This window comes from Benincasa hispida, chromosome 9, assembly GCF_009727055.1.
Source record: "Benincasa hispida cultivar B227 chromosome 9, ASM972705v1, whole genome shotgun sequence".
NCBI lineage: Eukaryota > Viridiplantae > Streptophyta > Magnoliopsida > Cucurbitales > Cucurbitaceae > Benincasa > Benincasa hispida.
The window spans coordinates 75,656,552-75,674,941 of record NC_052357.1 but is presented as its reverse complement, the minus strand read 5'-3'; the positions used below and the strand labels follow the sequence as shown (position 1 = coordinate 75,674,941).

The window sequence follows — 18,390 nt, the reverse complement described above, 5'->3', positions numbered from 1 at the left end:
GTTAAGAATTGAGTAGTTCGAAGACAATTTGCATGGTCTAGTGAAACTATTTCACGATATTTCAACTGTCCTTACTGCAGTTTTACAACTTTATGAGATACTGTTAAGAAACCAGAGCCCATCACAAATGACTGCATTGATGAGAGATGGAAATAGTTTGAGGTATTAGATCAGTTTTATCAGTTCATGGTCAAATACTAAAGAACTTTCTTCCAAGAAACCACAAACTTTAACTTATTTATGACGTATGAACTCAAACAAAATTGTGTGGATGCTTTGGATGACACATACATCAAGGTCAATGTTAGTGCAATCGATCGACCATGATATCATACCAGGAAGGATGAAATAGCCACAACGTGCTTGGGTATATTCTCCAAATGAGAGTTCATATTTGTGTTGTCAGAGTAGGAAGGGTCCGCAACCGATTCTAGGGTGCTTAGGGTTGCAATTTCTCGACCTACTAGATTGAAAGTTCCAAAGGGTATATGGAACTTTCCAAGACAACATTTTTTGTGTGCAACTTGAATAGCTTGTCAACTAACTATTTATATAACCTATATAGATTATTACTACTTATGCAATGCTAGATATCCCAATGCTGAGGGTTTCTTGGCACTGTATAGGGAAAAATGATATCATCTTTCAAAATGACGTGGTGCTGAAAATGCACCGACTAATCCAAAGGGAATTTTTCAACATGAAACATTCATTCTATAGGAATTGCATAGAGAGAGCATTTGGCGTACTGAAGGGTCGGTGGACAATTCTTTGTGGAAAGTCATTCTACCTAGTGAAGGTCCAATGTCGACCAATAACAACGTGTTGCTTGCTTCACAACCTGATCACCAGGGAGATGGGGCCAGCTGCAATGTTAAAAGCACCAGAGAGCGAAGACTTTGTACCTAGTGGATTGGGTGAAGATAATATACAATTTATTGAAACGTCTGATGAATGGACCAACTTTAGGGATGATCTGATGAGTATAATGTTTGATGCATGAGAACAGGCATCATGAAGAAATACTTTATCGTTGAAACTGCATTGTTATGAATTTAATTTTAATTGACTTCGTTTCATTTTCTTGTAAGCTCGAACGCTTTTCTTGTTTCTTTATGAAATATGCCTTACGTAATTCGTACTACTAAATGTATTTATCTACGTATTCCCTTTTTAATTCAATTAGATATACAAATGTATGTAGCTTAATGACCGGTTGTGACAAGATAAAAGAACACACTTAGTCCAAAGTTGAAGACGTAAAGTTGGTTGAATCATTAATGCAATTGGTCGAGAATGGGTGGCGAGTTGACAATGAAACTTTCAAACCTGGCTATTTGCAACTACTTGAACGTATGATGCAGGAGAAAGTTCCTAACTGTGACATTAAAGCATTGACTATAGAATACAAGGTGAGGTTCTTAAAACGACAGTATACAACAATTAATGAGATGTTGAGCATCACACACAGCGACTTCGGTTGGAATGAAGAGTTTAAGTGTGTGGATGCAAAGAAGGATGTTTTGATTTATAGGTTCGGATAAGCTAATATATTGTGGTATATAATCACAGTTAATATAAATTTTCTAACATAATATATATTCATTTACAGTCACATCCTATGCGAAGGGTATGGGGCACAAACTATTCCCCCACTTTGACGAACTTTCCCTTATTTTTGAGAAGAATAGAGCTACCGATGAGAACTCTCAGACTCTTATCGACCAGGCATCAGAAATGGCGGAAAATATGAATGCTTTTAGATTGGAATCAAAGAATAATGAGCAATCAGAGGACCAACCATTTGAGATCGACTGTTGACAGAATTGACGAGATTTTCTCAGATACACCTACTAGTAGGCGTGTCAGACCAACCAACAACACCTCGAGAGGAAGCAAGAGAAAGAGGAGTACATTCCAATCTAAGTTTCTTGACATAATCCAATTAGCAATGGAGTTCCAAAAAACACAAATGAAAAAGCTTGTATCATGGTAAAAAGAGAATTATGGGTTGGAGGTTGGGATACGAAAGAATGCCATCGAGCAGATCTACCGGGTTGAGGGTTTAGAGGAAGATGATCGATTGACCCTTATGGATATCGTGTTGACTGATATTCAGAAAGCATACTATTTTCTAGCCTTTCCCCACAAGTCGAAACGTAGATATTGCATATGTTTTTTGGACAAGGCTGATTGATTTGAATATGTGCTGTGGATGTCTTGAATTATATATATATATATTTTGTGCACCTTGTGAATGGGTTGGAAATGGTTCCTATATAAGCTAATATCTACTTTTTGTGCAACAAGTATAATGATGCAACTAATAGAAATCAAACTTGTAAAATAATTGCTTTTGTTTTAAAGGATTTTTTTTTCTTTATCAAATGATTTCAAATAGTTGTCTAAGCTTCCCAAATCAATTAATAGAAATCAAACTTGTAAAATAATTGCTTTTATTTAAAAGAAATTTGTTTTTCTTTATCAAATAGTTCCAAATAGTTGTCTAAACTTCCAAAATCAACTAATAGAAATCAAACTTGTAAAATAATTGCTTTTGTTCAAAAGGATTTTTTTCTTTATCAAAATAATTCCAAATAGTTGTCTAAACTTTCCAAATCAATTAATTGAAATCAAAGTTATAAAATAATTGCTTTTGTTTAAAATGATTTTTTTTCTTTATCAACTGATTCCAAATAGTTGTCTAAACTTCTCAAAAAGCAATCAAACTTGTAAAATAATTGCTTTTGTTTAAAATGATTTTTTTCCATTTATCAAATGATTCCAAATAGTTGTCTAAACTTCTCAAAACAACTAATAGCAATCAAACTTGTAAAATAATTGTTTTTGTTTAAAAGGCATTTTGGAAGGAAAGATCCAAAACTAAAACCTAGACCATAATTCATGACTATAAAAAATATATCTACTTAACAAAAATTCAATCAAAATATTATTTAAACAAACCATGGGTAGATTTATGGTACAAAAAAGTTTCAAAACAAATAAGTAGAACATTGAGTTAAAAAAACTGTACCGGATACCCCTGGCATCCTATATCAACTTTGTACTCCCAAACACAGACATATGAACTCAGACAAAACAACTCTGCACTCCAAACATAGATATATAATCTCTCCAGACATTTTATATCAACTCTGTACCCCAAATATACCCTAAGAGATATCCATTCATGGTCAAAGGTCAAAGGTTTAGCTACATTGAGAGTTTTCTTTTTTATCTAAGCCAACTTTTGTTCTCTATAATATAGTAGACTGCCCAATAACCAAATGAATTTTAATTCATTTCAAGAAATGGATAATCAGTGTAGCTAATTACAGGGTCATGAGTGTAGAAAGTACTTCGATCATGGTTGTTAAGGGCAACATCAAGTTGAAATCTATTAGGCAAATTTGGATTTGCCAAGAACAACCTTCCAAATGCAACAAGATCGGCGTCGCCATTTCTAATCACTTCCTCTACTTCCTCTTACTGTATCCGCTAGCCACAGTGAAGGTTCCTTTAAAAGCTTTTTTCATCGCCAACAAGCTTCTTTCTTCCCCCGCACTTTTCTCAAACTGAGTTAACCATCCTTGTCTCGATTGTTTGACAATACAAAATTCCGTATTTGTTCAATGATTTGCACAAGAACTTGCCTAGAGCTTTAGGATCAGAGTCGCCGCATTCGTGGTAATCAGCGAATGGCAACAATCTAATACCTTACCAATCTCTTCACTCACAGCTTTCACAACTTCTAGACAAAATCTGTAGTGCTTTTCTAAGTTTCCTCCATATTCAACATCCCTCCTGCTATTGACTTGGTCTTTGAGAAACTGATCGATTAAGTACCCATTGGCTCCATTAATCTCAACTCCGTTGAAACCTAAAACTTCAAGGATTAAACTTGTAATTTCAAATGTGGCGTTTTCTTAATTCATTTTGTTATAATAATTAATAATTAGGTAGTGGATCAATTCATTCGATGTTACCAGCTTCTATGGCATTTCTAGCCGCCACTCTGTAAGTGTTAACCACTTGAGTAATCGCCTCCATTGTTAATGGCTGAGGAAGGGGATATTCCGATACTATGCCTCTGGTTATTTGTTTCTTAATCGACGGTGGCTTGTCGATACACGATATTGAAGGTTCACCATTTGGTTGAAAAGCTATCACACACCCAATAAAGAGACTTAAATAAGGCTTAGGCTCTAGGTTAAATGTCACACCCTTTCCCGAGCTTATATCTTAAACCTAGAAAGAGGCGTGAAGGCAACAAACACTACCCTTTTGTAATATCTACTGTCTAAAAACTTGTTTTCCAGCTACAACTCATAGTTGAGTTATCTCATTAAGAAACATTTTATACAAGTCATTATCATTTGACAAGTAATAAATACAATTGTACAATGTTTCCGAACATTCCTATTACAACTGTTGAGACGAGATGATTTTCGCAATCATTTCGCTGACTGGTTCTAAGCACAACCCATCATCTTTTTCCTGATACCTGGGGGGGTAAGAAAACATTTGGAAAACGTGAGCTGGAAAGCAATAACATTTGAATTAAAATAGTATTTGCTTTCAAAAACATTTTTGGGAAGGCAATAACACAACATATGCAACCATAGAATGCATGATCTTAGTCTGGTAATTGAGACAGTTGGCATGATCACATGTTCCTCCAAATATGCAACAATCCATAATCTGGTTTGAGTAAACAATTTTTGGTACCCAAACAACCTGCCAAATGTGCACGTGTCGATAATTTTCGCTAGACATACTTGGGTACGCTGACAATCCCAGCCATATACATTGAACATCCCAACCAAACGTCCATGAAGTATGCTAACAATATACCGGGTACAATTTCCAGTTTCCAATCAAACCAATGAAAAATAAGCATCCAAACAAACCATAGTCAAAATAGTCATCTAGATAACGAATGGTAAAGCCGTAGTTAAAATCCAAGAAAACATATTTTCAGATCATGCCAAGTTTTCAAAACTGTACATATATTATCGCATATGTATAAATGCATTCAAACAATCAAAATAAACCATTCACTTTTCAGGGTCTATTTCCTCCAAATTTCTTAATTTCCTTATTTCCCCTGTATTAACCAAGTAATTGCTTAGATTCCCATGCGTACGGTTAACCACAGTCTTGAAACAATTCAAATTTGATTTACTAACCTAAAAATCCCAAAACAAACTTTTGAACTGGAAAAGACAGTTGATGGCCGCATGGTTGACTTTTTTGCACAGTTGGGCGCAAAGGTTGACCTTCCCTACACAGTTGGGCACATGGTCTGATAGACAACTTGTTGTTGATGCAAGACAACTCCACCTAGCACAAGGTTGGGTGCATGGATGTTGCCTATGATGCCAACATTGCATCAACTTCCTCCAATCAAACTTTTATCACTATCTTTTTTAAGGACTTTTGAGTTGTGATGTGAAAGAGAAGTTTTCAAGGGTATTTATAGGCTCTTGTCCTTCATCCTCGTCATGCTTCCTTGCCACCAATGCATGACACCTCCACCTTCCAAACTTTTTGAGTGTCAACACCATTGTAGGCCACTTCCTACTTCCTTGCCACCACCAAATTTCATGTAAAGCATGTTGTGTCCATCACCCATAAGGCTAGCGCATGCCACCCTTTGATATGGCCAACTCTTGTTTTGCAAGCCCAACATTGCATCTCCATCTTCCACCTCCTACTTAAACCAACCAAACTTCACCCGATTGAGCCACACTCCTCTCTTTCTTGCAAATAATTCAACTTTCCTACCATGGGCGCATGACCCTCTTGTTGGGCGCATGGTCCCTCCATCCATGCGTCCAACTCCCTTACATTTTCCATTATTGGATCTAATTGTTTTTTGTTACACCACGACTTCTCTTGATTATGTCCGAAAATTTCAACAAGTCCTACTATGTGCCCATCCACTCCCTTATGTGCCCATCTTTAGTTTTTTTTCCTAAGGTTCCTCTAGTGGTTATGCCCTATGTTGTCAATTACTTAGCCATACTTCTTCCTTCAACATCCCCTTTTCCCTTAATCTTGTAAAACCTTGCACCAATCTCATGTTCATTCAAGGAGTGTATGATTCATCTTATGCTCTCTTAACTTGCTAACAACTTGACTCTTAATGTTCAAGAACTTCCCATGAACCATACTTTTTCTTGATTAGTGCATGGTTGACCTTGTTGGGCGTATGGACCATTCTTCCATGCGTCCAACTCTCATTTTCTCCCTCTTGGTTTTTGTTTCCCTTGCTATAATAGAGTTTCTTCCCTCCAAAATGTCAAAAATTGCCCCTATGCGCCAACCAAGTTCCATGTAGGTGTTCTCCTCCAATTAAAGCATGGCATGATTATAACATAGCCTCTTCCGATTAAAGCATAACTTGATTGTAGCATAGCCTCTTCTGATTAAAGCATAGCTTAATTGTAGCATAACCTCTTACGATTAAAGCATAGCTCAATTGTAATCTAAGGTATGCGCTCATGAAGCCCTAGTATGTGCCCGACTTGTCCTTGACCACCCTAGGGTTGCACCCATCTTTGTCCTAGATAGTGTAGCTCCTTATGTTTAGCATGTATTCTCCTTCAATTGTAGCATAGCTCTCAAGATGCAGTTAAGGTGACTTCTTTCTCTCCTTCGAAGTCCAATAAGGGCATCTTGGAATCCTTTCAATGACTAGGTCATGCACCCATCCCTTGATGTATGTGCCAATCATGCCTTCATGTGCCCATGTGATGATCACTAATGCATGGTTGGGTTACACGGTGCCCCATCTAGGCTTCCAACTTGTTTCATTTTTCCTTACTTGATTTATAATAAAGGCAACCTTCCTTGTTCCTTTGAGGTATGCACCCATCCTAGACTTACTTCTCTAGGTATGCGCCCAACTTGATTTATAGACTTCTTTGGTATAATTTTTTTTCCAAGGGACTGTCTCATACTTTCATCTTGTTCCCCGTGGACTCAAAATGGATTCCATAAGATTCCCCTACGTGCCCCAAAAACTTATCCTATGCGCCTGTCTCCCCTCATTGACTCATTCTTCCATTGTTTCTTTCAAACACAATTCCTTTCTATCAACCCATGTTATAGCCATATGTCCTGCTTGCCTCACTTCTCTACAAGGCTCTTATTGAGTCACCTAGTCAAACTTTTATCCTTTTAGGTTAAATTTCGAAAAGCTCAGATTTTGGGATCTTGCTAAGGCCAAGATGTCACATTAAATCATAAAAAATATCCATGAATTATGATTATGATTTCAATTATACTCAAAACTTTTAAGATTTTCATTTTAAAGTTTGAAGTTTGGTACAAACAACTCTGGTATATTTGTATTGTTAAATTCATAGATGAAAAAGTTTGTATATGTTTATGTGAATAAATCTAGACACATGAATTAAAGATACATAGCAAATTTGTGAATTATACAAGTTGTCATCTTTCTTGTTTTAGTCTCGCAATTCCAATTTCATGTTCTTTCCTTTATAATTTTTTTTTGCTAGGCCTCACACCTAAATTTACTTCATGTATGTGTCTAGATTTATTCAATTAAGCAACACGTGATAGGCAAACACAAACAATCGAAAAATTGTATGGATGACATATTTAAAAATATTCAAAAGAAATATTGACCTAGTTTTTAAAACTTAAGTTTTATAGCGGGTCGTTTTTGTGTGGAAGAATTTAACGACCAAGGGTTATTTTGAAAAAAAAAATTCTAGCGTCAAGAATTAAAATGAAACATTCAAGAGACCATTTTGATTATTTTAATTTTATAAAATGAGATCATGTTGGTCTTTTAAAAATAAAACTAAAATATGATAATTTCAAAGAAAAGTTTTAGTGTCATTTGGGTCGAGACATTTGCCAAATAAAATTTTGTATGTATCAATTTTTTCTTAAAAAAATTGAATAGTTTATTATTTATTTATTTATTTTTACTTAAGGGAGGATGGATATATGAGTTGCATCTAATTATTGTCCAATTGGAACTAAAATGGTCATTTTAAATGAATGCTGAAAATAGGTTTGAAAAGTAAAATTCATGGTATAAAAAAGGAAATGGAAAGCAAAGTTGAGAGAAATAGAATAGGTAGAGAAATAGTTGGTTGTATCATTTGTATGTTAAGCTATGAAAACTGACAAGGATGAAACTCTTCCAGCATGCCAAAGCTGACAAAAGAAGATGGCTTCTTTGTTATGAACAGCCTTCACAATTGGCTTCCAACCTTCTACATCATCCCTCCTCCATATTCCATGACTGTTTGGCTACCTACATTTTACCTTCCAATTTTCAGATACACACACACAAATTTACAATTCCTTGGAATTTAAAAATTAGGACAAATATTAATTTATTTGGAGTTGTATCAATTTAAATCATAAACTAAGAACTATATCAATTTAAACCCTAAATTTTAAGGGTTGTATCAATTTAAATCCTGTTTTGGAGTTGTATTAATTTAAACCTTGAACTTTCATTAGTGGATCAATTTAAACTCTGAACTTTCATAGATATATTAATTTAAACTCTAAACCTTTTTAAGTATATCAAAATAAAACATAATGAAAGGTTTAAATTGATACACTCATAAAAGTTTAGGGTTTAAATTGATACAATTGTTAGTTTGAGATTTAAATTCATACAACTTCCAAAGTTCAATATTTAAATCGATATTTAAGGTTTAATTTGATACAACACCCAAAATTCAAGGGTATAAATTGATATTTTTTTTCCTAAAAATTAAGCTCAGAAACACCCATTTTACCTTCTAAATTTCTTGTTATGTTATTATTATTATTATTATTATTATTATTTTTTCATATTTTCAAAAACCAAGTCAAAGTTTGAAAACTAAAATACTTTAGTTTTTAAAAACTTATTTTAACTTTTAAAATTGGACAAAAATTCAACCCTTATGCTTAATAAAGATACAAACTCTAAATACACTTAATTTATAAAAATGAAAAACAAAATAATTTCGAAATGAACAAAAATTTTTGTTACATCCATAGAACTTTAATTAGAAGCCGTTTTCAAGGCAATAGTGGCAACTTGCGAGGTTGCTTCCTGCGCTATAAGACAAAGATTATTGTTACAAATTTGGTTGGAAGACAACACTAAATGGATGAAGTCAGTTATGCTTTCTGATTCTCGTGTTATCTAACTTGTCTCTTTTGCTGTTCTCTTTTCTTGATTTCCCTTAGGAAAAAAAAAACAAGAAAAAAGAAAAAAGGAAATTGATACACGCATCAACGTAAACTTGGACATCAATTTTGTTGGTAAAAATTATGAGTTTCATGAATTGGGTTGAGTTGGATTGAAGGACTTTTTAAAATTAATCTAATTGTTTGTGTGGTAAGTTTTTTCAACCCAAATAATCATTATTAAAAAATGAACCCAATTCAACCTAATTACAAAACATTTGAGTTGTGTTCGTTCGGGTTATTCGGGTCATGTTTTTAAATTTTTGTACTCAATTTCAATTTATGCTATGAAAATTTTCTTTTCAAAGTCCAAGGGGTGTTTGGCGTGCAGAGTTGAGTTGAGTTGGAATGTTTTTGTTTCGAGTGCTGAGTTGAGTTAGAAAATTTGTGTTTAAGGTGCAGAGTTTATTGAGTTGGGTATTTGGTACAATTTTTCTAAACGAAATTGGTTTTGTCTTGAATGTTGTCTTTTTTTTTTTTTTTTTTTAAGTTTCCAACTACATATATTTTCCTAAAAATTTTAAAACTAGAAAATGCTTTATTTTGTTTTTCCACTCTTAAACCATAACAAATTCCTACAAAGTAACATATACTAAACACAAATTTTGAATTTAATTTTTAAACACTCAATTCCACGATATATACCTTTTTCCATTCTTAAACACTAGACATATTCAAAGCAAATGAAAAACTTTTCACAACTACTTAGCTCTTGATCATAAAGCTTAAGAAGCTTAAAAATTGAACAACATTTTATTTTTCCTTTTTGAAAAATGTAACATATTTTCACCACGTAACTTGAACACTCAATTGCATAATAATTTTATCTACATCTCCAAAGACATGTCATATTTCAATAAAATGAACATTTTCTCTAATCCCTAACCCTTGATTAATCATAACTTAAAACCATAAATGTTAATTTAAAAGAAAAAAATACTAAACCGAATTAATTCTTATCTTATTTTTTGGCTGTATGTTAAATATGAGTTTCAATTTTTATGGTCACTGATTTATTTTTTATTTTTTCTTTTTTTTTTTAATGCAAACATTTGATTCTTTACGATTTACACTAATACAACAAAATAATGGTTTTTTTTTAGCAAACTCGTTTTTTGCAAACATTTTCTTGTTCAATTTTTTTTATGGTTATCTAATTTGCCACTTACAAATAAAATAATAATGTCTACGAAAATGTCTATGTACATAAAACAATGATAACAATGAATAACACTCGATACATAAAATTTGAACTATAAAAAGTAGACTTTGAACTTAAAGCTTGAACCTCAAACTAATTATTGGAGGAATTGTGCAATTAGTTTGGACCCTATAAGTAAGATAACAAACTATAGTTAGATTAGAATGAAGCTAAATGCAAATAAAATTAAAAATAAACATACTAAAATATACCTTCAAAGGTCCGGAATAAATTAGATAGAAACATTGCAATTAACGTATATAAATACTATTATTTATATAAGCAACAACCCTAAAATATACTTCAACGATTGTAGAAGGTATGAGTTGAACATACATAAAAAATAGAGTTGTCATTAAGGGTCCTGTTAAAGGTGGTCTTCGTCGAAGTTGGTTTTCTGAGATGAATGTTAAGGTTGGTTGGCAGAGGTGGTTGTCACTAAAGTTGATCATTAAAGGTGATATTTGTTGGAATTGTATTGAAGGTGGTTACCGGAGCCCGGAGTTGGTTATCAGAGTTGACCACGCGAAGGTGGTCGTTGGAGTTGCTTGAAAAAGTGTTGGATTGACACCAACACACAGCAGAAGGGAATATGATCCATAAGTACTCTAATTGATTAATTTTGACATAAAAGAAACATGCTAAAATAGAGTATAGTTGGTTTCAAGAACATACCTTGGACGAACTGTCGAAATCTCTATTTTCAACTGCTAAATCCTTCGAATCCTTGTGTAGACCACCACAAGATCTTCCCTATTATCCTCTTGGTGCTCTAAATTGAGTTGTGGGACTCAAAATAAGCTGGAATCAAAGGGAATATGGAGAAAGTTCACTGAACCAACCCATTGAAGAACGCCTTCTTCATCCGATTTTTTCAGTAAAAATTCAATCAGTTCATCAATCCTTTCTTCACTCCAATCTCTTCAATATATTGCAGACTATCATGCAAATAGATGTGCTACATGGGATGCAGCTCATGCTTGGAGTAAATCAAGGAAGAGGTGATGGATTCCTAGTGAGCAAGTTGAAGATGAACTTGAAAAACCCATTTTTAAAGTTTGTGTAATTTTCAATTTCCAAAATCTAAAATTGATTTTAAAATTATATTTTATTTCTAAAATCAATATTTATTAATTTTACAAATTAATTTCATAAATTTATTTTCTAATAAAATTAATAATTATTTAAATAATTTAAATAATTCTAATTAATTTAATATCTAATATTAAATTAATTTTTACAAAAATTCATCTTCATATATTTAAATCATATTTAAACATATTTTCTCCAATTTTGTTTGATTCTAATTTGAATGTTTCAAATTAAATTATCACGCTACTCTAGAGCTAGTCCATTTCCGAGCTAGTAGGGAGACCTCATGGACCTACAAATCATGGGCTCTAAGGATCCGATATTAATCGGCTAAACTCATTAGACCAATCTAACCCCCATTCATTAATTAATGGGTCACTCCACTAAAGACTATAGTTGAACTCTCCTCACTATAGATATATTATGTCCACTCAATATAACCATGATTAGTAAGTTAACTCTTCACAGGTTGTTCACAATAACGACTGGGTCAAATCTTTGTTTTACCCTCGAAATTACCTCTTGTTCCTTAAGTCCCCACAAATCTCTAATGAACAATTGTTTTGTGATCCAATCACAAAACCGAGTCTCTCTCATTGTATCAGAGGGCGGGATCCCTTGTTCAAGCCCCAAAATCAGCACTTAAGGGAACAACCTTTCTACTATCCCTAAAACGGGTAGGAGTGAATTCCCTCTTGCACCCTATGTTCCTAACTATCTATCCAGTCTTACCCTTGAAATGACAGTTTTATTGAGCCAGCACTGTTGAGTCAACCCTCACTTATGCAAATCTAAGGGCAATTTCGAATAAACAGGAGTTCATAGTTAGCTCAGGATTAAAGTCAAGTTACCTAGGTCATCGCTTTGAAATAGTTAGTCTTAAACGGTAAATAACGTTATAAAGTAAGAGTGTTTCATTTCGCGGTCCGATCTTGTACAAACTCTTTTGCACAAGGACACCTCCATTCTTCATGTCTAACATGAATGAATGGTTTATCTTAACATGAACGAATGGTTTAACTCTTTTGCACAAGGACACCTAGGTCATCAAGTACTCATCTAATAATCAAGGGACTTTTAGGTTTATTGGATTTCTATTCAAGCAATAGATCTATTCAATAACACCTTTATTGAATTTTCAGAATAAATTCTAGTGTTTACATACCACGAGTTTTATGACATAAAACCCAACAAACTCACACTTGGACTAAAACTGCAGTGGTAACTTATACATCCGATATATAAGACTGAGTTTCTGAGTTTTACAGAGAAATATAATAAACTAGGACATCCAATACACATCATTTACCATTCGGTATCTCTATACCCAATACAAAGGTGGTCGTCAGAGTTGGTCGTGCAAAGTTATCATCGGAAGTGGTTGCTGGAGCCTAGAGTTGGTCGTCGAAGCCTGAAGTTGGTCATCGCAATTGGCCACGTGAAGGTGGTTGTTGGAGTTACTTGTGCGAAGGTGGATGTCAGAGTTGTTTACCGGTGTTATCGTTAGAGGTGGTTATCGGAGCCCAGATTTGATCGTCGGAGTTGACCAGCAAAGGTGGTCGATGAACTGTATCATCAGAGTGTGGTAGCTGTAATCACCGATGGTATCCGATGGGTGGAGCCATTAAAGACATTGGAGGCAGGGAAGAGTTGGGGTGAGTTGGAGTAAATTGGTAAAAAAAACCAATTCAACTCACCAACATTTAAAGTCGATGGGCAAGCATTGAGTTGATAATTTTCACCAACTTAACTGTACTCATGTTGGTGTGTCAAACCCCCCTAAAAGATTATTTTTAAGTAGGGATGAGCACGAACACCTGAAAAATCGATCTGAACGACGAAATTGACTGAACCGAACGTCAGAAGTTAGGTTTTTTGGCTAGATCGATCAGGGTCAAATTTTTCAAAACACTGAAAAAAATCGACCGACGATTGCTCCGAACCCGACCATTGTCGCTCCATTTTTTAAATATATTATATAACAATAATAAATAAATATAATATATGAAATATTAGTTTGGGAGTCCCAAGGCCCAACCCATACCTAATCCCAAGTCCTAGCCTAGCCCACAGGCCACAACCCACTATTCTCCTAATCTAGCCCTCAGTCTGCCTCATGTCTCACGATTCACGAAAAGGGAAAATGAAACGCTCGGCTCGGTCACGAACTCATCACACGGGATAGAGGCAGACAACAACGAACGACCAAACAAACTCCAAAGTTTTTATTGTCCGTCTCCTTCAAACCTTCTTCTTTCATCAGCAAGTCACCGTCACACATCACTCACGCGGCTCCTCTTCTCCATCCTCTGTTGTTCATTCGTGTGGCTCATCCTCTCCTTCATCAGAGTAAATTTTTTTCTTTTTCTTTTTCCTTTTTTTATGAAGTTTTTTCTTTTTTCTTTTCTTTTTTTCTTTTCTATAGTTTTTTCATCTTTCAAACTTAAAACTAAGTTATTTTTCAGTTTTCTTTTGAAGTTTAAGCTTTGATTTATCCTTATTTGCGTGTGTTAAATATTCAAACTTTTAATTTTAGGTTAAAAAATTCTATTCTTTATAAAATTTTCATATATTTTCAGTTTTGTTTTTAAGTTCAAGTAATTTGTTTATCTTTATTTGCATTTTTTAAAAGTTCCAAACTTTTTAAGTTTAAAGATTCATTTTTTAATAAAGTTTTTCATATATTTTCCGTTTTTCATTGCTTTAAAGTTGAAGTTTTGGTTTGTCATTCCCATTCTTTATACTTTCAAACACTACAACAAATCACACTTCTCCCGATGCTACAAATCGTCGGGAAAGGGTGAAAAATGCGTCGGGAGATCCTTTCTCGACGATAGATGGATCGTCGGGAGTTTGGTCAGAAAAAATCCGTTGGGAGAGGAACTCCCCACGCATAAAACAGGGCGTCGAGAGTTGTTCGAGAATGCATCATATATGGCGTCGGCAGTTCTAGGAACTCCCGACACCCTATTCTATGTGTCGGGAGTTCTTAACCAACTCCCAACGCCCTATTTTATGCGTCGGGAGTTTTAGGAACTCCCGATGTCCTATTCTATGCCTCGGGAGTTCTCGAACTCCTGACGGTTTGTTTTATTCGTCGGGAGTTACGGGAACTCCTGACACGCTAAAATATGCATGGGGAGTTCCTTCATTGGTTGAATATTGGATTTTAAATTTTTTTAGTTTATAATTTGTATTTTTTTTTTAATTTGATCTGAATAACCTGTAAAACATCATTAACCAACTCAAACAGATTCACATAATAAATAAAACAAAGAAAACGAAGTCTATACTATAACAAATAAATGAAAAGTTACAATATCCTACAATAAAACAAAGTCGATAGTAAATAAAAGAAATTTGTTTTCATATATACATGGAAGAAATAAAATGAAAACAACGTTAATAAATACAAAAAAGAAAACAACGTCTGGAACATAACATCTTGAACAATCGTCCAACCTCATCTCCAAACAACATCCTACAATAAAACAAAACATTCAAATGTTATAATTTTTAAATATCCACAATACGTTCAAACTTCATAAACAAAAACATCCACAAATGTCATAATCGTCCAACCAAACTTCATAAATAAACAATCTAAACCAAACTCATAAACAAGAACATAAAACTCAAACTTTCTCCCCAAAACAATCTAAACCAATCTCGACCCACCCTCCACAACACATTCGAGCTTCATAAACATTCATAAACACACAAAAACTCTAAGTTCAACGACAAAATGAGCAAAACGAGTATAATCAAACTCTACCCACCTCCACGACAAACATGAAACCTCATAAAAAACACACAAAACCCTATAAGTTCAACTTCAAAACAATTACAACCGAACTCTACACACCCTTACAACATATTCAAACTTCATAAACAAGAACGAGCATACATAAAACTCAAACTTTCTCCCCAAAACAATCTAAACCAATCTCGACCCACCCCCCCACAACATATTCGAACTTCATAAACATTCATAAACAAATAAAAACTCCAAGTTCAACGACAAAACGAGCAAAACGAGTATAATCAAACTCTACCCACCCCCCATGACAAACATGAAACCTCTCAAACATCAAAAAACACACAAAAACCTACAAATTCAACTCCAAAATGATTACAACCAAACTCTACACACCCCCACAACATATTCAAACTTCATAAACAAGAACGAATACACATAAAACTAAAACTTTCTCCCCAAAACAATCTAAACGAATCTAGACTCACCCCTCACAACATATTCGAACTTCATAAACATTCATAAACATACAAAAACTCCAAGTTCAACGACAAAACGAGCAAAACGAGTATAATCAAACTCTACCCACTCCTCACGATAAACATGAAACTTCTCATAAACATAAAAAAAACACATAAAAACCTACAAATTCAACTCCAAAACGATTATAATCGTACTCTACCCACCCCCACAACATATTCAAACTTCATAAACATTCATAAACACACAAAAAACGACAAAACGACATAAAGCACATCAAAATTCAGTTGTTTGGCTACCATAACTGTAGTATAGCCAATAATTCTTTATCATAAAGCTTCTAAGACATAACTACTTTGCTACCATATTGCAGGATAGCAACATATTAGACTACTAAATAATGAAGTAATCATATCTAATCCGATGGGCTTTCTCTCTATGAACGTATCATGTCTTCAATCATTTTTTTTTTCATTTTTTTCATTTGTCTTGCATGATCCTTTTTCATTTGTTTCTGAACATCTTCAAGTTCCTTAATCCTCGACTGAGACTGTTCGAAATTGGCTCTCAATTCCCTCACTTCCCTCTCTGTTCCTTGAGTAGATGACGAACTTGATGAGCTGCTACCCCTTATNCTACCCCTTATTGACTTAGGTTTAAGGCCCCAACTTAGGCCTTTTGAATATCCGAGTCGTCTACCCAAAACCGTCTCACAAATTTCATCCCCTTTTAGTGGTTGAGAATCTTCTGGAGTGGGGTTGGTTGGGAACCTTTTAGACATATTAATTCTAAAAGGTTGAGAACCGTCTAGAGTGGTTGAGAACCGTCTCACATATTTTATCCCCTTTTAGTGGTTGAGTACCTTTTGAAGTGGGGATGGATTGTAATTCTAACATTTGATTCTAGACATATTAATTAAATGTGTAAGTACGAGCGACTGAAATTAGAAATGAAAAACAACACGAAAGTAAAACAAAAAAAATGTTATGTGTGCATTTTCAGCTGCCTTGTTCACGAACTCTCCACCTTTAGGGTGTGTTTCCCTAAATAGGTCAACATGTCCTATTTCTCGACCTTTCTTTTCCTGCAACTCTGCTTGAATTTGCAGGAACGACTCCAATCTGCCTACGTGGTGGAACGGTAATTTCTCTCTATTCTTCCTGTTCGTCTCTGACATTTCCTACATTTCAACAAAAAAATAAAAATAAAAAACAAATATTCTATAATAGTAAATGCAGTAAATGATACACGCCATAAATTATTATAACCTGAAATGCTTCATTCTCGAAGCAGTCACACAAAAAATACTAATCTTCTGGTCTATTTTTAAGCCACCTAGGCAAGTTGGCACGTGCTTGCTGAGGATCTCCACATTTTCTGTAATGTCTATGCAAATCAGCTCTAAATTCTTTGAAGGAGTTTTGCATTTGATGTTCTACAAAATGGTTAAGTCGTTGACTAGATAGATCAAGTACGAAATGAGGCTATAAAAGAATAAAGGAAGAATTAGCATATATGATGTTCATGACTCTTAGTCTACAATTGACTCTAAAAGAATAAACTTATAACTTACCAACAATTGACTCTTAGCCAATTCTATAAACTTGTTTGGAACCTCAGCAAAAGTACGACATCGTACTGGAAATGCAGATCTCACGTGACACCAATCACATTACTAAATCGGTTTCGTCTCCCCCTCATTTATCATGATTGTAATTTTGCCATGTTTTTGGACGTATTTTTCCAACTCGATGTTTCGCGAATGCTCACGTTTCCTCCGAGTGGATGCAGAGCTACTATCTGAGGAATAAAAAATTTAAAACAGTTTAAGATATATTTTAGATAACAGAATATATTTCAAAATATACTAACCTGAAGTGTCACCCATAGAAGATTCCGTGTTGCCTAGATATATCTCTTGCTCCTGAAATTCTTCATCAGCTTCTTGTTGCGTATTAAGGGTTGACATCGTATCTATACAAACACAAAAAAGACAAAACAATATTAAATTAATATGAAATACGTGTAAACAGAGAAAGAGAATTGAGTAAATACATGATTACTCATCATCGTCATCTAAATCAAATTATTCATCAACACTTAAATTGTTATTGGGAGATAATTGTTCTTCATCATCGTTTATGAAGTCATCATCGCCATGTCGAACAATTGATCTTTCCAAAACTATAGGATCAACGTCAACTTTGCATAAAGTAACCTCCTCAATGGTTTCGTCCATTCAGACTCCACCGACAATTTTTAGTAAATCTAGTTGCGCATTTTCAACATCATCCACTTCTGGTACATCCCATATTCGCTTATTTTCAACTACTTGAATCATCAATGTAAAAGACTTGTTGTGCTTGGATAGCAAAGTTGAAAGGCTCATCGACATACCAAAAACATGATGTATTGATCGATTTGTATCCTAAATCCACATGTGTCCTATTACTTTTGTTGTTATTCGTGTCAAACCATCTACACTTGAGCAAAAAAAACATGTCTTCTGTTCGCATATTGGAAATCTAATACTTCGTCTACAACATCATAGAAATTGTTATCCACACTTCCATTCCCACTGATCTCTCCGGCCACTAGGACTCCACTATTTTGTGTAGCTTGGCGATTA

At 34.3% G+C, this 18,390-nt stretch overlaps 1 protein-coding gene across 1 annotated transcript; it reads right to left on the bottom strand.

Annotated features, from left to right (window-relative positions):
- Positions 1-3,294: 3,294 nt before the first annotated feature.
- Positions 3,295-18,000, bottom strand: LOC120084907 (12-oxophytodienoate reductase 1-like). Its single transcript, XM_039040718.1, is given in 13 exon segments — positions 3,295-3,485; positions 3,488-3,584; positions 3,586-3,719; positions 3,722-3,880; positions 3,987-4,163; positions 7,089-7,093; positions 8,168-8,292; positions 16,282-16,531; positions 17,097-17,245; positions 17,335-17,399; positions 17,484-17,561; positions 17,634-17,735; positions 17,862-18,000. Coding segments are annotated over 13 exon segments (1,671 nt in total).
- Positions 18,001-18,390: the final 390 nt, after the last annotated feature.